Source organism: Mus caroli, unplaced genomic scaffold (genome assembly GCF_978045245.1).
Source record: "Mus caroli unplaced genomic scaffold, Mus_caroli_1 scaffold_7, whole genome shotgun sequence".
NCBI lineage: Eukaryota > Metazoa > Chordata > Mammalia > Rodentia > Muridae > Mus > Mus caroli.
The window spans coordinates 37367069-37392354 of NW_028227262.1; the positions used below are offsets into that span (position 1 = coordinate 37367069).

The 25286-nt window shown below is 39.4% G+C and overlaps 1 protein-coding gene across 2 annotated transcripts in view; it reads right to left on the reverse strand.

Annotated features, from left to right (window-relative positions):
• Positions 1-25286, reverse strand: part of Grm7 (glutamate metabotropic receptor 7) — an 891604-nt gene that overhangs the window by 174215 nt on the left and 692103 nt on the right. For both annotated transcript variants that reach the window (XM_021164769.3, XM_021164768.3), the window contains exon 8: positions 8050-8985. In XM_021164769.3, coding sequence (XP_021020428.1) covers positions 8050-8985 — 936 coding nt within the window. The remainder of the gene's footprint in view (positions 1-8049; positions 8986-25286) is intronic.

The window sequence follows — 25286 nt, forward strand, 5'->3', positions numbered from 1 at the left end:
GTCTACCTTCTGATTGGGATAATTGTAGCTTTATTAAATGAATAATTTCTTGTCTTAGTATTACGCCACTAGACAAATGAGTAAAAGGACAGTTAATAATTAGGTTCCAGGAGAAAGGAGGAGAAGAATGGAGGAGATTGTCTGTACAATACAATTTTGCACGTATCCTGTATGAGTCAAACTGGAATTAAATTAATTGTACATATTTAAACATATTTAACTTCTGTACCTTAGCATACTTAGATATATATATACAAACACACACGTGGAAATTTCACTATAACTGCTCTGAGATGTTCTTTATGGCTGGACTCTGATTGCTTATCTGTCCATCCACAGATAAGCATTTGGGTTTTTTTTTCCTGATATGGATCCATTACAAGTAAAAAGTCCATGTATAAGCTTAAATGGCTTAAAAATAATCATTTTTCTCTGGAAGGATAGGTAGTTCTACTGTGGAAATGAAAGAATTGATGGTCACAGGGGTTAAGTGACACTTCTGATTTGATCTAGAGCATCACTGAATGCTGGGTAAAAGGAAGTGCCCAACAAACCAGCTTCCACGAGCACAGAAAAACAGAGAGCAACTGGGAGCCAAAAGAAATCCTCATTGAGCTAAAATTATTACTCCTTGTTTTGGGATCTCAGAACACCAAATCTAGATTGTGCAGTCCTCTGAATGTCTCTCAGCAGATCTCGAGCTGTGATGATTTCCTGTGCTCTTTTATAGAAAATGAGAAGTGAGCTTTGATGCTCTAAGAAAACTCAAAGCAGAGTCCTTTCTGATTATTCAGATTCTACTGGTAAGGTGGGTCCTCCATCCTGGTGTCTGGGCCTCCTGGTGGCTCAGCTCTTAAGGAGAAAAACCTCAGGGGCTTTTGGGAGCTTGGGGGTGGTATCCAAGAAGAGCTGCAAAGTGGATCATACAGTGGGAAGAATGAAGGTTTATTGTTGGGTCTTCCCTTGAATGCGATGATTAGCACTGTATCAGTTCTGCTCTGCTGGGATCCACCTCCTCCTTTTCCTGCCTGAGAAATCAAGGGCCAAGATGGTGAAGCCTTCATTTATCCTAAGAGACTCAAGAAGTGGATCTTTGCTAGCATCCTTGCTAGCAGAGCGGGTGGGACAGCACCACATCTAGCTACTTGCTCTTGCTTCTGGGAAGAGCAAGCTCCAGAGGGCTGCTTAGAGAGAAGCTTGGTGCTTGTCACAAGACAATCACAGCAGACAACACAGTAACAGTTTCATAGGCTTCAGACATAAATATGAAAAACCCAAAAGTAGAAGCTGAACCTCAACACGCAGAAATGGATGCTGTCAAAGCATGATGCACACACAGCCTCAGCAAAATCCACACATCTCAACACGCCCCTCCGCCAACTTTAGATTCAGGTGAAGGCTCTTTCAGACCATTCTACAAGAGGAAATAAGAGTTAGCATATTTGTGTATGTGCATTAATACATATGTGTAGAGAGCAGAAAGAGGATGACAGATAAAAGTTCTTTCTCTTTCCCTATCTAGTTCTTATTTGAATAAAGATTGAATGGTGGAGGGTATTGCTTAAAATTTTTAACTGGAAAAAAACCCATATGTGCCTATTTAAATAACAAAATACAGCATAAAATGCACAATAAGGCATAACAGCCATAATTTCCTTCCACATTCAAAAGTTCAAAATAGTTTCCAACCCCTCTCCATCTTTTCTGACCCTTCAGACTCTCTTCAGACTCTCACCATGATCCATGCCTTTATTACATTAACTGGTTTGTAGTATTCTTACCACTACTGCTGTGCACTTTCCAACACTGATCATCTTCAGAGAGAATGTATGACATTCTCAAAGATCCATGTTTCCCTGCTTACACACTTTTGTGAAGGTTTCATAGCTTCAAGAGGAGTCACTAGGAACCTTACATATGGCACTATGGCTTCCCCTGCATCACTGCCTTCTCTGTCCCCACAGAGCTGGAGCGCAGGGACTGCATGCCCATGAGGATGACCGCTCATAGCTTAGCATGCTCACCTGGGAATCATTTATCTCAAGAACTAGTCATGGAGATTCCACTGTCTAGGACCCACACATTGAAAAGATGTGATTTTTTCCCCAAAAGTTTTATGTCATAGTGGGAGTGACGTGTCAGGGTTCACACTGTTTCCTGTTCTGCATACAAAATGAAAAGCATTAACTTTTCAGTATTACTGTCTCATCTCTCCTTCTCATAGGAGAGATGTCTCTTTGTGCCGCCTGCTGCAAGTACTGTCTGCTACTTCTCACACTGGAACACCATTTCAAACTCGCTGTCCTGTCTGGCCCTCTTCCACTTCACTTGTCACATTTGCCATGATGAGCAAGAGGCATGTCCCCCTGTGGATGACTGTTTTGCACTTTTGGGGGCTACATCATGTAGCATGTTCTACATGATTGAGAATTTATTCAAAGCCTCTGTTAATTACCAGTTTGGAACAGTATCTTCTTTGCTCTCTATCATGGTTCTAAGTACAAGGAGAGTTAGTAGGAAAACATCAATGGGATGGAAAAAAGTATTTTAAACAATGTTGAAGATGTGTTTGGCTTTGATAGTATCTCCCACCCCTTTACACACACACACACACACACACACACACAGACATACAGAGAGAGAGAGAGAGAGAGAGAGAGAGACCAGCAGACAGAGACAGACAGACAGAGACAGAGAGACAGTGATAGAGAGACAGAGACAAAGATAGAGGCAGACAGAAAGAGAAAGATGGATGAGAGAGATACAGACAAATGAGAGAGAGAGGGAGAGGGAGAGGGAGAGGGAGAGGGAGAGGGAGAGGGAGAGGGAGAGGGAGAGGGAGAGGGAGAGGGAGAGGGAGAGGGAGAGGGAGAGGGAGAGGGAGAGGGAGAGGGAGAGGGAGAGGGAGAGGGAGAGGGAGAGGGAGAGCGCATGAGTTTAAAGCTGTACAATTCCTTCCAGCTGGATGTGCTGGCTCGTGTCTATAATCCATGGCACTCTGGAGGCAGATGGAGAGAGCATGGTGAATAGATAGTTTAAGGCCAGTTTGGCCTCCACAGTGAATTCCAGAACAGCCAGGACTGGAGAATGAAATCTCCTTTTTCTCAAAAAAACCAAATGACACAACAAACAAAACAAATGGAAAACAATAACAAAAAACCTAAGCCCACTTGGTTGGTGAATTATTATCAAAATTAAACAAAGTACAGTCACCTAGGAATAGGGAATCTCTACTCTGGAACTACCCCTGTCAGACTGGCCTTTAGGTTATTCTGTGTGCCATCTTCTTAATTAATGGTTAATATGGGTGGGCCCAACCATGTTGGGGAGTGCCTCCCTGAGCAGGTGGCCATGGGTTTTATAAGAAACCAATCTGAGGACTGTAAGAAGCAATCCAGTAAACAGATTTCCTCCACAGTTTTTGCTTCCAAGGTTGGCTTGTCTCTATGTCTTACAGAAGTCTAAGTCACACAAACCTTTTCCAGATCCAAGTTGCTTTTGGCCATGGTGTTTATTACAGAAACAGCAAACTAGGAAACCCACAAGAAAAAACAAACACAACAAACCAAAACCTCCAGTTCTAGTCTCTTAGTTTGGTGTGGTGACAGCAGCTATGTGTTACTTTTTAAGACAAACTCTGGAATTTGAGAATAGGACTATCATATCCCATATAATTCTAATCCCATTGGTGCAGGTTACACTTTGTGGTCATATTTTGGAAGCAACCTCTTATGTGTGAAAGACAAAATTCTCATTTTCTTAGAAATATTCCTATCTCCCTCTCCTACTGTTCCGTCTGGGCCCAATGCTGGTTCAGATGTTTGTTATCAATTGCCCCAGTTCTATTATATAATGGAATAATACTACATTAAAGGAAAGGGATTATCTCTTTGAAGTTTTGCTATGTACCCTGGTGTTCTGATTTGTGTGGAAGCATGGCCCAAAGACAAGATACTAGATCACACCTTGCCATCCTTGCAATCTCTTGCAACAATGCTCTCCACCCTTCATTTGCTGGAACGCATGCCTCCTCTTCTTCTCACCATATCCCTACCCAAACAGCAACATAACATCTGTGGCCTCTGATCCCCACCTGTCTGCCAAGTTCCATTTTCCTATGTACAGTCAGGCTTGACAAAGCTTATGCCACTCCCCACATGGAAGATACAATTTAAAGAAAGGCAGCTTTTGATGCCATGGGTTCAGCCTGATGCTTGCAGCAATGCCACCGTTGTCTTTTTTTTTTAACTGCTCAAACACCACAGTTCACTTTCTCAAACTATAGCTATAATGTTACCAGAGAACATGATCTTGTGAGATCATGCACCAGACCGTTGATTGACTATGTACTACAAACTTACCTAGATTCTTAAGATAACATATAATTACAAAGCTTGAGAATGTATGGTTTAGCTATAGGGTTCCTAAAATATTGACAACATGGACTTTTGTGTGGATAACTCTTTCTAAGAATGTAGCCACTGACGACAAATCATTGCTTTTCTTAGGGAACAATCTAATCCTTGAGTAGACAGTGCCACAATATAACAACATAATAATGCCACAGTACAAAAAACAATCTAGCCTCTAACATGGTATTATTTCACTACTTGTACTATTTTGTGGACTCTCTACAGTCACGCCTATACATAATTCCCAAACCACAGAATCTGTTACTATAGCCATAGATTAACACCGCTATCTCCACTGTAGGCCTTCCATTCTATCAAGTCTTAGGGTAGCAATCATCAATCAAGGGGACAGTGATCTCTTATATTATCCTTGAATTTAAAAAGTACATTTCATTGGGGATGACATTTTACATTCCAAATAAGAACTTTGTTTGGCCTCTGTGTTAAACTAATAAAATCAACCAGTGAGATATTTCAGAGCTATCCCTAGCAGAATCAAAATGGATTTCAATTCTACAACACAGTAAATAGTTACTATGGAATTTACTGCTTGCTTTTCTTCCCCAAGACAATGGAATTCTTCTACTTGGGGTGCTTAAACTATTAAATCAGAACAAAATGGAATGTCTGTGATTCTGTAAGGCTGCCAAGTTAGCAAAAAAAAAAAAAAAAAAGAAAATGCAATTTACTGTGACGTCTTTGTTTTTTTGGGCAACTTGCCTTTTTGCATAATTTAAATGCTATGGTTGCATATTCACAGAGTTATTTTCTTAATTGATTATTCCTGTTTTCCTAGCCATATGCCTGTCATTAGAACATGTGCATTTTCATGTAGAAACTCACTGTTCCTGGTTGGCAGTTTAGTACTTTTAATTGTGCCAGTGAACCATGTAAAATAATCACAAACCATAAAGAGTATACAAAATAAATATGTTTTGTAAAACTGAGGGATTAGAAATCATATGGTCTGAGGATAGCTGAATCTCTTCCATGGTCTGATTTTATGAGCACAATTTAATTAGCAGAAACTAGAACCAATGCATTGATTTCTCCAAATCTCTTACCATTTTCAGGTTTGTAAAGTATCATATATGTGATTTTATTTGAAAAGACTCTGCAGTCAAAAGTAGATATGACCCAAAACAAAGAAGGAAATAACACAAACAACACAGGGATAACATTTCCAAAGCATTATTACAACAAAGTACTTCTAATGCTACTGTAGCTATACCTTCTGTTTAGATCACGGAGAAGAAGTACATAACATATAAGAAGACATACTTTCAATGTAACTGCAACGATTGCTGTGTTTTATATCACCAAGGATTAGTACGTAGGATATAATTAATGCCTTTAACTTGCTAGACATGACATCATTTTAACAGTAAAAGAATTATCTGCATGAGTTTTGATGGCAGGCATTGTTCCCTCCATATATATATATATATATATATATATATATATATATTAGTTACCAATACATGTATATATATATATACATGAGTTTTGATGGCAGGCATTGTTCCCTCCATATATATATATATTAGTTACCAATCTACCAGCACACATTTACAATTTCTTTTATTTCTATTGCATTTCAGTACCCTAACTCATATTTTACTATTCCCTTGGCCCAGGGATAGAGAAAGGAAATAAAATGAAATTCAAGTTGGTTTCACAGACAATAAACATGCATTATGAATCTGAAAAATACTGTTGGAAGCAGCCAGTGTTCAATGACTATATATTTTAGAAGAATTTCATCTACAATATTTTATGAGGAAAGCTATAGTCTCTAGCCATTCAGTGCTCTTCGTTGTCTTAGTCTGAGAATTCTGCTTCATTTGGTGAAGTATCTATTTAAAAAGGACAAACTTACAGATGTGGAATCATACAATTTAGGTTACTGACGTCATCTCAGCAGGAAAATCAGCTAAATGCCACTAATCTTTTAGAAACAATACACAGAAAATGTAGGTTTTAATAAATTACTAAACTGGTTTCTGGCAGTATCAATTTTATATGTTTTATGTATTTAACTCAATCCCATTTTCTCCATCTAAGACTCTACACATATAAAAGCTTTGTACAAGGGCCAGAACTGTGAATCATCACATAAAGGCACTTGCTGTCTGACCTAGGGCTAGTCCTTGACACTCACATGGTAGAAGGAGAGAACTAGTCTCTGCACATTATTCTCTGATGTCTACATGCATGTTATGGCATGGATACATGTACCTGTATACACACACACTAATGTAAAAATCAAAATAATTAACATGTTTATTCAAATTAAATTACAACAAGATGACTCCTGATGCTCAATTTCTAATAACACTCTCTCCTGTATGAGTGACTAAGGACTCAGTCTCTATTCTAACATCAGCCACTCTACCCTGTAAGAGCTGCCCACACCAGTTGAGGAATTTCCACATTGATATTTTAGGCCTTCGTAATTTGCTTATATATAAAACTGTAGCCAGATGAACAAGTGTAGAAACTAAGTGTATATACATCGTATGTAGGATCAATACTGCAGGGTTACCTATTTGCATATAAATGACAAGTACAACTTGTCATTTATACATTATACATTAGTATAATGTATAATGTATTTATACATTATACATTAGTCATATTTAAAACAAAATATGAGGGTCAAGTAATTTATAGATTCATTCATTTATCAATATATGTAGGGATATGTATACTACCTTTATCTTGCACCAACCTCAATCTATGACAGCCTGATCTATCTCTATCAGTCATCTATCTATCTATCTATCTATCTGTCTGTCTGTCTGTCTGTCTGTCTGTCTATCTATCTATCTATCTATCTATCTATCATCCCATCTTTCAAGCTTCTCTCAGAAAGTACCCTAGATCTCATTATGATTGTCTACTGGAATTAAGGTGTATTAAATTATCAGGAACCTGATACAGTATAACTAATGCTCTTACCCATAAGCTCATCTTCAGTAACAGTCTAGAAGTGCTATTAAGAAGACAGAGCATCAATGCTGTGACCCTTTAATATAGTTCTTCATGTGTGATAACCTCCAACCCAAAATTATTTTCATTGCCACTTCAAAACTGCAATGTTTGTATTGCCATGTTGTAATGTAAGTAACTGTGTTTTCTCGTGGTCTTGGCAATACCTGTGAAAGGTTGTTCAATACCCAAAGAGGATATGACCTACAGGTTGAGAACTCCTGATCTATAATGGTGCTATTTATGAGCATAGTACATTTATACCCAGCTAAAACATAGGTAACAATGCCAAATTCTATCCTAAAGAAACATGCTTATAAGCATAGAAGTTCTGAGTGAGTAAGAGGGAATGTTTTATTTAGATTAGATCATCTTGTCTTAGATAATGCCTAATCATGCTAATTTTATAATAAACATATTCACTTGGAAAGGTCACATGTCATTAGTTGTCAGTAGGTTCAAGGAAAAACAGCCTACTGAAAATTCTAGACTCCTGCTCATTAGCCTATCAATCCAAGATTTTTTTCTAATTTTGTACCTTCTATATAGATATAAATCCCTTTAGAGGACACAATCAATTTGGTTTTAATACATGCAAACCTAGACATTTCTGGAATGCACCAATGAGGTGAACATTTTCACTTACCTTTTCTGCTGATTGCGCTGTGCCAAAAAATATTGGGATGAAGGCAAGCCATACGATACAAGTCGTGTACATAGTGAATCCAATGGGCTTGGCTTCATTAAAATTCTCTGGCACACCCCGAGTCTTGATGGCATACACAGTACATGTGACCATGAGAAGAATGCTATATCCCAAAGAACAAATGATCTGAAGGTCTGTGATGTCACATTTGAGAACTCCCCTGGCTTGTTCTGGGTTCATTGTCTTATGCTCATCATAGTCTATGATGATGTTGGGTGGGTCAACCCCAAACCAAATAAAGACACCTAGAAGTTGCACCGATATTAAACTGGAGGTAATTGCCAGTTGTGATGTTGGGCTTATGAGTCTGGGAGCTGTCACCGATTTCTTGCCCTGCTCGAATATGCGATAAATCCGATTGGTTTTTGTTAAAAGGGCTGCATAACTAATACACATGCCCAAGCCCAAGAAGACACGTCGGAAGGAACACACTGCCACATCTGGTTTGGCAATCATTAGGAAGGTGATGATATAGCAGAGAAAGATGCCTGTCAATAAAACGTAGCTGAGTTCCCGCCCAGATGCCCTAACGATGGGTGTATCATTGTAGCGGATGAAAGTTGCCATGACAAAGATGGTGGCAATGATCCCCAACATTGCCAGGAAGACAGGAATGACAGCCCAGGGAGAGTGCCACTCCAGTTTGATGATTGGGATGTTCTGACAGCCAGTTCGGTTCTCATTGGGCCTCTGGTCATAGGGACAATGCTGACATGTCATCTCATCAAATTGATACTGGTATCCATCACAGGGCTCACAAGTCCAGCAGCAAGGGGTTCCCTTCTGTGTCTTCTTCCTCTGCCCAGGCTTGCACGGCAATGTGCACACAGAGGGTGGGATCTCCCGGACTCCTTTGCCCCACTGCATGTCCTCTATCTGTATGTAGCACAAGAAAGGAGACAAAGCAGTCAGATCATTATAAAAGAGGAGAATCAGAAAGAACAACAAAGACAAACAATACCAACATTGCTGCAGCTGCTAACACTAATGCATGAAATTCCATAGACCAGCTCAAGAGAGATATAAGGAAATATATCCTTATATCCAACTACATCCCTGACGAGGTGAGCACATAAGTGTCAAATTGAGTGGGTGATGGTTGGGCACAGAAACATACAGTAAATATGGAAAACAATTCACCTCTCAAATTAGTTGTTTTCACACACACAGGCTTAATATTTTACACAATAGTGCAGTAATGACTACCTGTTCCCACCCCATTCCAGATTTTATAGACCCTGTAAACTTCCCTAATAGAATGGTCATGGACATTGACAGCTGAAAGAATAGCTAGATCCATCTGGTTCTTTATCTGTGAACAGCAATAGTGCTCATTATTCTAGGCAGCAACTGAACTAGGCCTCTTTGCAACCTGTAAGAAGTATTGGATAAGGAAATTTAAGGAATTGTGTGGTCTGAAAACATTTAAAGGTTTGCCAACTACCCCTCTAATGAAAAAATTGAAACTGAATCTCCGTGGCACAGCAGATAGGAGAAAGTGTATTGGCTCTGTCGGAATATTGGCTTTCTGGGAAAGTCATTACAACCCGCAGTGTTCTGGGAAACAGCATTCCACACTAGGAAGAACTTTGTTGTAGAGCTGAATGCCCTAGTCCCTTGTGGCCACCACTCCATCTGGCTTCCTTTCTTGCTAAGGGTTCATCAGATTCCTTTTCTACCCATGGGATTGTAAATTACACACAGAAGCTGAGGGCTGTGCACAGGATTCAGACCTGACCAGAAAACACACTGTAGTGGTTCACTAGCTTGAGCAAGATAGTGGTCTCTTGGAGGGAATTTCATGAGTCTTGCTGAGATCCACACCCAGATTATCCATTGAGCTTGGCACAGGGCCTGAGAATGAACATCCCTAACACAATCCCAGGTGATGCTGCCCAGATCTATTCAGGGACCACTAGTGTCACATTTGAAACTCTGAGCCATGAGATCCCTGTGCCCCTGACACAGAATTTAGTTTCACTTCATTTCCTGGTATTATAGGAAATAAAAATTATTGTCCTAGTTGGACAGTGCTTCTGGTGGCAGGAATACATGCATTAGCCAAAGAGTCAGACAGAGAAACAGAATGGAGGGGGCTATCTGAGGTCTTGGATGTAGTAGTGCCTGAAGGAGGCATTGCCTTAGACTATGTCATTGTGTGAGATAATATATTCACTCCTGACTGACACATCATCCATGGTACATCAGTAGGATTTATACTTCTATTGCCTGTAACTAAGAGCCTGAGAAAAAGTCACACTAACTACATAGTTTCAGTAGAAGCAACCTTAGAAAGATAAACTTCCAGTTAATTATTTTACAAAATAAATTTCATCAAAGAACTAAGGCTGATTTTCATTAATTGAATTTTTAATATTGACCTAATTGGAATTTTAATATAATTGAACTTAAAAAAAAAAACAGATTAGAAAGATACTGGAAACTTCAAAACATTTTTAAATCAATATATTTTTTTAGAGATAAGGGAAGAAGGAAATGAACCTTTATCAGTCATTGGAATTTTTGTGCTGTTAATGTAGAACACAGTGCAGAGCAGGAAGCTTGCTCCCATCAATTTTTATATATGAGCAACATTTAATTTGTGAACCAAAAGACCTTATTCAACAAACAGCCCTGCATGAATTAAGGGATAAAACGTCATAACTTTGTAACAGTTGGATTTAAACTTGAACCCGAGCCCCAAGAATGTTCTGAGGACTTTGGTGTGAACTCAATTGCCTGAGCATAAAATTCAAGTCAGCATGAATAAATCTAACTAAATATGAGCCATAATAATAAGTTCATTCGCAACAATTTCTTTTTGAGGCAGTAAGTCATTGGCAGTCATCCCGAAACCATAAAATTAAGGAAATAAAACTTATAATAAGACAGAAAATGATAGGCGATAACTTTTCAAGTGTCAGATTCTAAGAAGTAGGCACATTTAAGACTTTGCTATTATTAACACAAAGACTGTTCGATGTCAAATTAAAGGAACTGTGTCATGGTCACTATAAGACTAGTGAATAAAGCCAATAAGTGAATTCCATGAGCTGAATTTGTGGCTGTCGGGCTCCAACATTAGGCATTGCAATGACTCCAAATATTGCCACCACACTGTTTTCCTCTTGGAATAAAGCAAATGCCTGGTGAATGCAGGAAATTTTTCTATTCTTCTCAGTGTATCTAAATATACACGACTCTAACCACAAGCATTACAGTGAGTGATTGCTTAATTTGTTTTCAATTTTCATTTAAAGTTGATTTCAACTCTGTTTAATTATGTATATTAAAGCATCACAGTCACCTCTTGCTCCAAATGAACAAAAATCTAAATTTACTCCCTGGGCTACTAAATAACATGATTGAAAATATTATTCCTGTCCTATGAAGGTGACAAGTGCCCTAGTTTTCCAGGAAATGAGATGCACATGATTTGGCTATGCCTACTGCCATCTATTCAGATATAACACTTTACTTTCTATGAAGAAAATCACAGCTACAAATGCTCACAAGGAACTACTGGAAAATGCTAGTCATTTATAGTTGTAAAAAAAAAAAAAATCAAGGATGGCACCAATGCTGTTTGCAAAATGGCCATAGGATGGTGAGTTTCAGTTTCCTCTGAACTCTGCAACAGCGTTTCAATTAGATGCGAAGCCAGATTTTAAATATAAAATGTTTGAGTTAAAAACAGGGTATATGACATCTTACTTAAAAGATATGGGTTTAAATTACCAGAGAGGGGTATGTTTTTCTCCAAGAAAACTGAAGGGACTCTGGCCATCTGGAACTGGTAAGTATGACACTGGCAGGCCTTGCTCTTCTTCCTTGTTCTCTCTGCCTTGATGAGATCCATTAGACTACATTCCTAAAGCTAGCCCCCAAGGTCTATTCCCTTATTTGTCCATCCCCTCTTCCTGAGGCTGACTGCCAAAGTCCAGCTGTCAAAGTATTGAAGTCTAGCAATCAAAATCCCCCCTTGGCTCACCTAATCAACATACCCAATTAAAATGAAACACCTCATCCTAATAGCGGTTTTCCCCTTTGTTCTTTATAAACTGCCATTTTTCTATGAGCCACATTTGTTTTCTCTCTGCAGTTCTTTGTCCAAGACAAATATCCTTTTCTGCTGTCCCTTGTTCCCTTCCCATTCCCCCTCTATTTCCTGCCTTTGTCTCTTATTCTCTACCTTTGTACCTCTGGGACAAATAAATCCCCTTTGTGTTTCGAACTTGGTCTTGGAAATCCTGAGCCAATACCATTCCTTTCAGATTGAACTTGGTCTTGAGGTATCTTGAGTCAACTCTAATGTTCCCTACAAGATGATGCTCACTGATGATAAAACGATGTTAGGGTGCCCTACAAAATTTTGACTCAGATTTGGTATACAGGACCCTACCCCCTAACACGATTCTCACAGTTGCAGACATCCTGATGCCCTATCTACTCATTCAACAGTGGTTGATTGGGAGGGAGCCCACCACCATCACTGTTGCCCTAAACAGGTTATCAGTCATGAAGTGTCCCGTGTCCCTGCTCTGTCCTGTGGGATTGGGGAGACTGTACCCCCTATGGCCTTCATTGGTTATGGTAAGTTCCCTCGGGCAGCCAATGCAGACATTCTGTTCAGTTTCCTTTGGTTGGAAGTTTTCACTTCACTTTTAGTGGCCACACTTCCAGATTCCAGTTCCCCTTCCTAGCCCTCAGAAAATCATGTCCAACAGGTCCTGGATTTCCCCTCAGACTATTGTCTCCCTCTTGGTGAGGGATCTTGAGCAACACCTCTTCCCTCCCAGAGGTTTTCTTAGGGGGATTGAAGATCAGAGGATGTTCTAGGCTCTTGATCCTGACCCAAGGACACGATTAGCAAAGGTAATCATTCCCTCCATCCCAACTGAAAACTTCAACATCCACCCCAAAGTACCAGCCCTTATATTCTCTATGATCCAAACAAAATATCAGTCTTTACAATTTAGTGGGCATAAGGACTGAAACAAGGAGATATGTTCCTCCCTCCCTCTCTGACACATTCAAAGTTATAATTATTTGATAGTTGATCTCAGGATCTGGCTCCCAGGGAAGAGCTGCTGAGATCCTCATTCTAGGCAATAAATAAATAAATAAATAAATAAATAATAAAAAAATAAAAGGACCTTTACATCTGGTACCAATAATAAATCCAAGTCATGGTGCACAGGTGCATAGGCTGCTTGGATTGATTGCTAAGGATTCATAATGTGGATGTGGGATTAAGAACAAGGCTACAGTTACCAAACTTTGTGCCCACATGATGTTTTGAAATATTATGGTAACTTTGTAACCATGAAAGGATGATCCCAAAGAAAGAAGTTCATTTACTTAGGAGCCAAGATACAATGCACAAGGGTGATAATCATGGACATGCAATTTACAGAATTCATCCATTTTAACATCCCCAAAGTTATAGAAATTTGCACTAAAAAAATTAAAGAATGTTGCTTTTCTACATTTTTTCGTCCTTTTCTCCTTCACACTTGATTCAGCAACAATAAGTACTATGAGCTACTCAGCTGTCATGTGGTACATATTCTGCTTGCTTCCTCGGAGCAGTCTCCACTCAGCCATGAGGGCTGCTCTTCTCCCCAGTGCCCCTGACATCCATATTGCTGTCTGCCAGTTTATGGCATTAATAATTCTTGTGATAAATATCTTATCCAAAGGGCAGCCAAGCTCACCCTCTTGAACACCAAATCTGAAACCTTTCAAAGGCAGCAGAATGATGAGTCGTATCTGGACCATACAGATGTAAAAAACTATGTCACCGATGGCATAATTATGTGACCAAAATCAGCCTAAGTTCTTTTGTGAAACTTTGAACCTTAAGTGACAAATTTTTCTCAATGGCAAGTAACTTTCCAAGGACAGTTTAGTAAATACAGACCAACATTCTAAGGAGTAACTGTTTTCTAACGTTGGGTTTAGTACATGCTGACTGTCCAACACATCAACATGGACAGTAAGTCCATTATACATTGACAAAGACACCAATGGATGCACAGATAGTTGGAAACTCCAGAAGAAAAGATAAGTGGAAACTCACATGACGAGAAACACTTGTTGACCTTCTGATCATTTTTAGTGAAGTGGATGTCAAAATACAGATTTAGACAGGCAGGCATGCAGGGTACTTCTGAATTACTCTCAAGCAATAGAACAGTATCATGGTGCTCACTGGCTCCACATCTTTCACCTGAGATGCTTGGTGGAAAACTATGTTCTAAACCTTGAAAAGAGTTACTCCACGAAGTCTGTGTAGACCTTAGAATGGCTAGAATCTTAAAAGCTAACTGGTTACTGCCATACAGCAAAGAACTAAATTATATAGACAAAGTTTTTTTATTTGTTCCTTGATGTGTCCATTTTCATCTATAAGGCATTTGTTTCTTCTCATATGCACATACTTTCTATCCAAAGGATGGATCGTCATGCTAGGACACTTTTCCTGGTGAAATTCCATTTCTATATTCCATCAATCAACCTGGCTGCTGCTCTAAGTGTAAAATTGCCAGCAATATTATTCTGACTTATTAGAACATTCATAGAATGAGCTAATTAACAAAAAGCGTCCTAATTGAAATGCCATTTGTTCATTAAAATACATTGAGTCTGCTTTATGGTGGAGGGAAAAACCTGTTTAAAAATGAATGTACAGGAAAGTAGAGCTGTCTACAAAAGGAGAGAGCCAGTGTGACTTCTAGTGAGGACTGAGAATGTGGGAGCTCTAAGAGGTACACAAGGCTTCTTTCTGTATTAATACTTTTCTCTTGCAATGACAGTGTGCCATGACCAAGGCAACTTATAGAAGGAATAGTTTACTCAGGCTTACATCCTCAGAGAAATGAGTCCATAATGACAAGGGTGAGTGGCAGGAAGGAGCTGGCATGGGGGTTAGAGCAAGATGACAAGGCACATCCTCAACTCCTAGCACAAAGCTGAACAGGCAAACAGGAAATGGCAGGAGGATTTGAATCTCAAATCCTCCCACAGTGACATCCTTTCTTAAATTGGGATGCACTACCTAGACCTCCATAAACTGTGCAAGAAACTAGGGAATAAAAAGACTACGAGTGACATTTCTCATTCAAGTCTCCACAGATTCTGAAGTATCTCAATATGTTTTAAAACTCAGGCCCTATTTTTAAACAGTTGGCAGTTTAACAAGACTAGGAGAGAATTTCAAGGCTTCTACATTATAATAAAAACACTCATTAATGCAGATTCAACTTCTTCACAACCTGTAATTGGCAATCATCCTTTCTTAATGTACTCTAAGAAGCAAGTCTTGTACATGCTATCATCAGTATTTTTCTCTTCACATGCAATAGACTATACAGGAAAGGACTCATAGCTTCACCCGATGTAAAGCCATTGAAATCTTAACACCAAGTCAACTCTAAATTTAAGTCAGTGTTGTAACCCTGCTTGTAGATTGCATTTACTGGAATCTTCCTGGGGGTTCAAAACCTTCTGAAGGTTACAACCAACCTTCCTCTCCTCTAGGCCTTTGAGCTTCAGTAATAAGGCAGCAATCTGATCACAGAGCTAGGTTCAACAGAGAGCTTACTATGGTTACTATGACAAAGTCTATGCTATTTAATGAGTTTAGCACTAGATCTTGGATCAGTGAGATAGCTCAGCAGAGAAATGTGCTTGCTTCTGAGTCTGAGGATCTCAGTTTGATCTCCTGGACCAACATGGTAGAAGGGAAGAACCACCTGCTGAAAGCCATGTATGCACCATGGCATGCATGCATACATGCTCACACACACACACACACACACACACACACACACACACACACACTGATAACAGCAAAAATAATACAAATAGTGAATTAGAAAATAGTGACACTAAATCATCTACTCTATTTTTGTCCTTGTTAAATAGTACCTCTTAGCCATCTGAAATTTTTACTTGCTTATTTAAAAATGATTGGTTACATATTAGAGTTGTAAATCTCCACAGTTGGGAAGATGTCAGCACTTAAGCTCCATGTTTCCTTGGTTCCAAGGATTTTCCCTGAAAATATTCCTCTGGCCTTTCCCTAGTCCCTTCTTGCCATGCATTTCCTGGTAGCTGTGATAGCTAATTTTGGTTGTCAACTTGACTATATCTAGAATGAGCTAAAACCCAAGCAACTAGGCATGCCTGTAAGGGATTTTCTTATTTGGATCATTTGAGGTCAGAAGACCCATCCTAAATCTGAACCACACCATTTTGTTCAAGCTTACCCTTGTTCTTGCTGGTAAGATCAACTATAGTAACTACAAGGCCCCTGTTGAAGCATTCCTTTTCTGGTATTAGAACCCACATCTTTGTGATTCCAAGATAGACTGACAACTAGAGTTGCCTAACACACACATACACTCTCTCTCTCTCTCTCTCTCTCTCTCTCTCTCTCTCTCTCTCTCTCTCTCTCACACACACACACAGTGTGTTTCTTTAGAGAACCATGACCGATAAAGTGGCTATTTACCTATCTATCTCTGTCTCTCTGTCTCTCTGTCTCTCTGTCTCTCTGTCTATATATATATAGACTGCCATATCCAGTGATCCATCCCATAATCAGCCTCCAAACGCTGACACCATTGCATACACTAGCAAGATTTTGCTGATAGGACCCAGATATAGCTGTCTCTTGTGAGACTATGCCAGGGCCTAGCAAACACAGAAATGAATGCTCACAGTCAGCTATTGGATGGATCACAGGGCCCCCAATGGAGGAGCTAGAGAAAGTAACCAAGGAGCTAAAGGGATCTGCAACCCTATAGGTTAAACAACAATATGAACTACACAGTACCCCCCAGAGCTCGTGTCTCTAGCTGCATATGTATCAGAAGATGGCCTAGTCGGCCATCAGTGGAAAGAAAGATGTGGGGAGCAGGTGTGGCAGCAGTTCCAAAGGTGCCAGGGACTGCAGCTAAGTCGTATGACTTGCACCTGACTTCCTCATATTAACCACAAACATCGTGAGAGCTGCACAGGTGTACCAGGTTACTGGCGAAGCCATTTTGGTAGAGATATGCCCCTGCTGCCCTGATTAGCTGAATCTGTGTGCTTGGTGAGGTGATGTGGCCTGCTGTGAGTGGATGGGAACTGATAGTATATAAGAGTGAGAGGCCCAGGGCTCGGGGTCTTTCGCCTAAACAGAAAATGCTCTCCCAATAAACGTGTGCAGAAGGATCCTATTGTGGCCTCTTACTTGCTGGCGAGTCAGGCGTCTCACAGAAAGACCCATTGGTCGTGCAAACTTTATCTGCCTTAGTACAGGGGAATGCCAGGGTCAAGAAGTGGGAGTGGGTGGGGGAGCGTGTGGGGGACTTTTGGGATAGCATTGGAAATGTAAATGAAATAAATACCTAATTAAAAAATACTTAATTAAAAAAATTTAAAAAAGACAGGTCTGGCTCTTATTTCCATTGTACTATGTTCTGTCTAAAGTTTGTCCTACCTTCTCAAGGCCTGATCTTGGTCTCTAGGCCCTTCTTCCTAATATGACTTACACCCAAAGTGTATTCTGTGTTATATATCAACTTCCTTTCTTAAACAGACTAGTTCAGCTCTTCATTACTATTATACTTAACATATAAATTGAGGATTTACTGCATTACTGAGTTTTGGATCCTGTTTTATTTGCCAGAAACTAAGCTGGTATAACAATAACATAAAAACAGACAAACAAATAAACAAACAAACCAAAAACTAAAACCAAACAAAAGAAAAGTAACAGCAAATCAAAACAGAAGATATCCAAGCCTAGGAGAATGGATCACACCAACTTTTCTCACCTTTGCCATTGTAATATCTTTGGTTAAACTGTCTTACATTTCTTCCATGCTTATTCCCAATGCCACTTCCTAAGCCTTTTACTTGCACCGCAGGAAGACTGTTCCCACATCAGGATATCCTATTTTTAATCCCTTCTGTGCCTTTTCATGGCTTTCAATCATTCTGAATAGCCATGCACGATTTGTCAGGACACCCATAAGGTGGCTTCCTCCTCTTGATATTACCTCAGATCCACAAAGTTCCCTACCAACAGTGTCTTATATACAAACACACAATGACCTACAGCTCTTGAGTTCACCAGGTCACTGTTTGAGTGGTCCTTAGTCCCACTGTATTGGATTAATCTTCCCTTTATAAACCTTTAAATATTCTTTACAGCATTAAAAATATTTTCTCCTTACTAAAACTGCTCATTTGATTAAACACCATCTCTTGGGCTAAGCTGTATGTTTCATGAGGACTCTACCTCCCTTCACTTTGGAAGCTCAGCATCGTGGAGAGATTGGTGACATCGAGATGACTGGAGAAAAGAACAGTTCCTCATGAGTAGGTTTTCTGTAGCCAAAATTAGATGTGCCCTGTTAGTCAGTGAGTATGGAGCTCTGGTGGTCTCTTGTGGACAGTATGGGATGATATATTAAAATGAAATACATAGAAAAAAGCTAGAATAAAATATTATCTTCCTTCTAAATATCACTATAACTAATTGTCAGAATATTTCAAGCTTCACTCTCAAAATGCATTACCTATCATCTTTATCTTTCTCTGAGATATCCCACATATATTTCAACTTGAGTTGGTGTATCCAGATATTCAGTCTACTTAGAGAATAAATTTTAATATCAGAAGGACATGTGTTCTAGTCCTGGCATGGCTACTTTCAACAAGTTATTTACTCCCTCTGAACCTCATATTTTAATGAAACTTTGTCATTAAAGTGATATATATATGTGTGTATATATATAAATTATATATATACACACATATATATATATATTGATTTAAACCTTAAACAATATATTGAGCAAACAGTATTTTGTTACATACATAATACATACATACATACATACATTTATTTCACATAGTTTCATGCAGCACTGAGGAAAAAATTTAAATGAAAATATAACAAAAGATCCATGATCACTTTTGAGCGACCCATCTGTTTTCTCTGCATCCAAGGCATGTCTATGTATAGAGTGAACATTTGTGGTTGATATGCCCTTGACATTTTCTTACAGAAAGGAAGGGAATTAATTGCTGGGTAGAGAAGTGAGCACAATTAGCAGAGTGCAGAGAAGGTGGAACAAGAGGTTTGCAGAAGCCACAACCAAGGACGGAACTCACTTTTAGGGAAACTGACTGCCCTTTCTCCACAGATAAATTTAGCTGCAGCTCAAAATAGAAAGAGTGTGAGTTGGAAAATCACTCTTTAGGTCCAAATTCTGGACCCTCCACCTCCAGACAGTCTGGTCAAAGGCAAAGTAGACTACATGGAGACTGGGTTTTCTGAGCTTAATTGTTTTGGAGACTAAGCAAATGATATGTATATGGAAGTAGTATGGTATCTAAGACACAGTAACTACTTACATCATTCTAAATTTATATAAGAACTTCTTGTGATGATTAGTTCATTCCATGTAATTAACTTTCCTAATATCCTTAGGTCTGCTTCTTCTAGCTAAATGATACCAGCATCACGTGTCAAAGCAGTTCAGACTCATCCATATCTGAGCACCTGCTGACCATCTTTCTTTCTAGATGCCTTCCAAACTGACTTCATCATGTACCCAGAGGAACTTATAGCACAAAGGTTGCATTGGGAAGGATGTGTACAAATCCTAGCAGAGTCACCTGAGAGCAAAATTATTCTCTCTGAACCTTGAAATTTAAAAGTATGGAATGGAGACTGCAAGGTTACCTCCTAGGCTACTGAGAAAGCAAATGACGGGAACACATCAACTGACACCCAGCGAATGAGTTCTAGTGTTTACAATCATTAGAGATAATGAATGTCACCAAGACTCCCCTTTGTACCTTCCTACCAGCTAACAGTAGGTGTTGTAACACTAGTTCCTGTCATCTTCTATGGACCCATTTTCTCTGTGCATTTCTGTTGTTGGTCTCTGAAAGTTACCATTGTTTCATGTCCTTAAGGCTGCAGTCTCTGACTTTAGGGCTTCCATTTTGGTTCTTTATTCTTTACCATTTATCTCCACAGCAATGGCTATCTAATATCAGCTCCTCAGGTATTTACTTCCTAGTCTATCTCTCGCCTTCTACTGGAATGTAAACCAGTGAGGGCTAAGATTGTGTTTACAAAACCATGTTCATCCTGTTCCCAAGAGCAACAGCAGAAGAAAAAAGTGTGGACTCCAGTTCCTCCAATTAAAATTGTGTAAGGATTTCAACCTGTCCACTAGAGACACTGAGGGATTGGCTTTCACTACATGCATAGTGTTCAAGTACCCCTACCCCTATCCTAAGCCAACTGCTGGCCCTCTATGCTATCCTCCTTCCATGGCTGAGGGTACTACGGATTCCCTTTGACAACACGAGAAGTTTTCACTAATTCCTCTGCAACTAGACAAAAGGTCCCAGATTTCTTTTTTGCTGCCAAGCCATAAATGGCTTCTTCCCTATTTGAAATCTCCAAGCATTTTATCTATGGCACTATTCTTTTTCTTCTTCTACTTATACCTTAAAAACTACTGCCTGGATATATTTCTTTCTAATCTTCTACACAGGCTAAAATGTGATATGAAACCTGGGGCAGATTCTATCACAGGAAAGAACTTTCAGGATTAATACATAAAGGCATAAATCCTGGGGAGAAAAAAAATTACCGTCTTTTATGCCCTTGAAATTCTTCCTTGTGTTGAGCCTTCTGAATCTGACCTGCTTTAAATATGACAAACTATGCAAGCAAGAACAATAGAAGTCGGTGTTCATATCTCCAACACTAAATCTTTTCTAACCAGCCTGAGCATTTGTTTTATGTTTTCATGCCGAAGACAACTTGCAAATTGCTTTTCACACACTCACCTGGGGTGAGGCACATCCTCTGCCAGGTTAGGGGGGAAGAATGCTGATCAGTAGGTCTCCCATCAGAGACAATAAGGCCTTTCATTTATTGTTTTCTTCTCCTTCCTGGGTTTCTAAGCTTCAGAACTTATAGCTTTGCTTTTGTAGTAGAGAATAGATAGTGTAGAACAGACAGTGTAAGACAGACAGTGTAGGACAGATAGTGTAGATAGACAGTGTAGGACAGATACTGTAGGGCAGACAGTGTTAGACAGACAGGCAGTATAGGAAAGACAGTGTAGGATAGACAGACAGTGTAGGACAGACAGGCAGTGTATTAAAGAGAGTGTAGGACATACAGTGTTGGATAGGCAGCACAGAATAAGGCAGTTCAATATAGACGATGTGGGATAGACAGTGTAGGGTTGGCAGTGCAGGAGAAGCCAGTTCAGGATAGACGGTGTGGTATAGGCAGTATAGAATAGGCAGTATTTAGTATGGAGTATTAGAACTGTGGTGAATAAGATTTCTCAGCAGAATTTCAGGAATAAAAAAACCATTCCAGGAGGCTGAAGAGATAGCTCAGTCACTTAAGTGCTTGAAAGCATGAGGACCTCTCTCTATTCAGTGCATAATGCTCATATACAAAGCTGGGCACAAAAGCACATCTATTTTCTGCACAGGGAAGGCATGGAAAAGCAGGTCCATAGAGCTTGCTGGTAAGTTAGCCTAGCCGAATTAGTGAGCTACAAGGTCACTCTCAGTAAACTCGAAGCTAAGCAAGTATTCCTGTTTCAAAAAGTAATGTGAAAGCAATATAAAACGAATCTGGTACTGATCTCTGTGAGCATGTGCACCTGCATGCACATGTGCAAGTAAACACACACACACACACACATTAATTTATATACTACCACCATCATCATAATCACCTGCATCACCAGCACCACCACCACCAGCACCACCCCACCTCATACAGACATAGCAAGGGAATCTTGGTGCATGTTAGTTTATTAAAAACATAGAGGAAGTTAAGATTAAAGAAAGATTGTTTCTCCTTGATTTCCTCTAGTGCTTTCTTATTCATTTTACAGAGAACAAACCATTATTTCCCCACTTGTCCCACAGATTCTCTCAACATCCTGTGGCACTTTATCCCCTCCAGTGACATAGAAATATAGCTTATTAATAAAGTATGGGTACTGTCATATAGCTTATTAATAAAGTTTGAATTGTAACAATTGTTAATTAGGAAAGAAATGAAAACAAATTAACTTGAAGGCAATTACTTTATGGCGAACACAAGAGAGGCAGCAAGCATGGTTTGGGATCTGTGACATGAAAGCTATTGCCAGGAGCATGTGAAGTGACAAAGCCTGTGTAAAGGCCCCAAGGCTGGCAAGGCTTACCATATTAGTATGGTGCTTCTCAGACCATAGTGAGCATAGGAATACCTTTGGCGATCACTGCTGCCATACAGCTCCTAACCCAGTCTCTTTCATAATGACACATGACTCATAAGCCTGAAATCGAGGGTCACACAGATAGTGGGGAGGGAGGCGAAGTCTGAGGGCTCAATAGTGAACTCAAGGCTCAGTGAGAGACTTTGTCTCAAAAAGTGGAGTGGACAGCAGGTTAGAAAGGCACCTGGCATTGACTTCTGCACAGTGACTTATGTGGGAAGCATGTATCTACAAGTGCATATGTGTACACACATGTACAACACACACACACACACACACACACTACATGATGTTAAATGAGGCTATACATGTTAGGCTCTAGTTCTATAAGACAAATGCCTATAAGATGAGGACTAGAAAAAAATGATGCAGTTGAACAGAAGGAGGGCCACAGGAGGAAACAGCAAGGAGTTGACCATTTGCATGCCACCAAGTGAACCCCAACATAGTCCCCAAAGGCCTCTGCATCTTGAATATTTGTCTTCTAGAGCACCAATGGAATCAATACATCTTTCTGTGTGTTACCCAGTCTGTGGTAGCCTGCTGTGGCCATTCTTGAAGATATAGACACCAGGTTATACAGATCATGTTTAACAATGGACTTCTTCATAATCATTCAACTTGGCAGAAGAGAAGGAGGAGAATATGGGACAAAGAGTGGTGGCTTATAGCAGTCGTCTTTGTTAACAATATGAGGGACATGATGGAAGATTCTAAAACATATTCATAGACTGGTCTGCTTAGGAGGCTTCTGATTCATTTTGAGTGACTTGAATTGATGAGGCTTGCCTATGGATCAGAACTTGCAACACATTCCATATGTTCATGTGTTTGAATGCTTGGCCCCTAGGGAGTGGCAATATTAGGAGATATGGCCTTGTTGGAGAAGGTGTGGCTTTGTTGGAGTATGAATATTGCTGGGGAGGTGGGCTATAAGTTCAAGCTACATGCAGTATGGAATTCAGTCTTTTGGCTACATGTAGAATATAGTCTCCTTCTGGATGCCTATAGATAAGATGATTCTCAGGTTTTTCTCTAACACCCTGTGTGCCTGCATGCTGCCATACTTCCTATCATGGTGGTAGTAGACAAAAGTCCTGAAAGTGTAAGCCAGCTCCAATTAAATGTTTTCCTTTATAAGAGTTCTCTTGATCACAGTGCCACTTCATAGCAATGGAAACCCTAAGACAATTACATATCTTTTAAAAATGTGAGCATGTGTATTATACACAGTGTAAGTGATGTGTATAATTTGCAGAGTCTGTACACACATATGTATGTGGTTAATCATGGTGGCCATAGGTAGATGTTGGGAGTCTTCTTCTGTTTCTTTCTACCTTATTTTTTTCTTTTGAGGCATGTGCTTGCACTGAACCTGGAACTCAATGTTTATGTTGGATTGGTTGGCCAGAAAGCTCTGTCTTCTCCTCCCACCAGTCTGAGGTTACAATTTTATGCTACCTTGTCTTGGTTTTACATGCCTGTTCACGTCCTTCTGATTACAGAGCAGACATTTAATCTACTGAGTGACCTCCCCAGACTCTGTTTATTTTTAACAGGGCTTCCAGAGGTGTTACACACAGCTACAGTAGAAAATGTATTTGTAAATAAATGCAAAAAATATAACGATTTTTATCCTTTTCCAGACATTGTGTATAATCAATAAGAATATGGTTTTCCTTCCCTTCAGTCCTCAGCATGTTCACATTTGCAAATACCCACTTTTATCTTGCAGGAGAAGTCAAGCAGCTGTGCAGGGGACGATACATCCTACGGATGCCCTTCGTGCCAGGCCCTTGGTAATTGCCCATTGAAATGAAAAAACTAACTGCTAATACATATGCATTACTGAAAGGCATGCTCCAATCTTTCTTGCCAACCTGCACATTTCTATAATAAGCCATTTGTTCAGAGCTCAATTATTTTGTTATATTTGATTAAACAAAATCAGCACCACAGAAATTCTATTGGGGGGTAAATTGACATCTTTTCTCAAGAAAATCAACCCCTTTGGTTGGCATGCTTTTAATAGTGAATTTTTCTAGTATCAATGGCCATATTTGAGCATGATTCTTGAGAACTGCTTTTAAGATTGACAGCAACCTTAGAGATTGCTTTTACAAAACAGTTACCATGTCAACAGTTCAAAAATTACTCAGCCTTAGAGATAGCTCTATGATATTCATAAGACTTGGCAGGTAGGAATTAACTATTAAAGCCTTGTAATTACTTTCTTAATCTAGAGCTCTGAAGTGATAATAGTTTAATGCCTAGGCTATGTCAATAATGTTTAGCCATTATGATCTATCCAAAAAGTGGGTCTACTAATTCTATTATTGAGTACATGAAAACAGGATGAAATTAGTGTGTCCTGGGACAAATAAGTAAAGTTTCCGGTTTTCATAATGAAGCATTATTTTTCTAATGAAGATATTATCATCACACTCTTTTATCACTGTCTTCACTGTGGTGGTTTGAATGGTAAATATTCCCATAGATTCCTGCATTTGCATTCATGGTCTCCAGTCAGTGACACTGTTTGAGATGCTTATGGAAAAGAGGTACATCTTTGTGGAAGAAAGTATATCCTGGCTTCAAGTAGGTTTTGAGGGTTTATATCCTGGTACTGCCTATTTTCTGTATTCCTCCTCCTCTTATTTTTGTTTACTCCCTGTGTGGATTAACTGTGACAAGCCAGTTTTCTATTCCTGTCACCATGCCACTCCTTTCTGCCTTGATAGACTCTCCAGGTTGGAATCATGAGCAAAGTAAATAAATAAATAAATAAATAAATAAATAAATAAATAAAATCCTTCCATTTATGAGGTACATTTTGTTGTGATATTTTGTCACAACAACAGA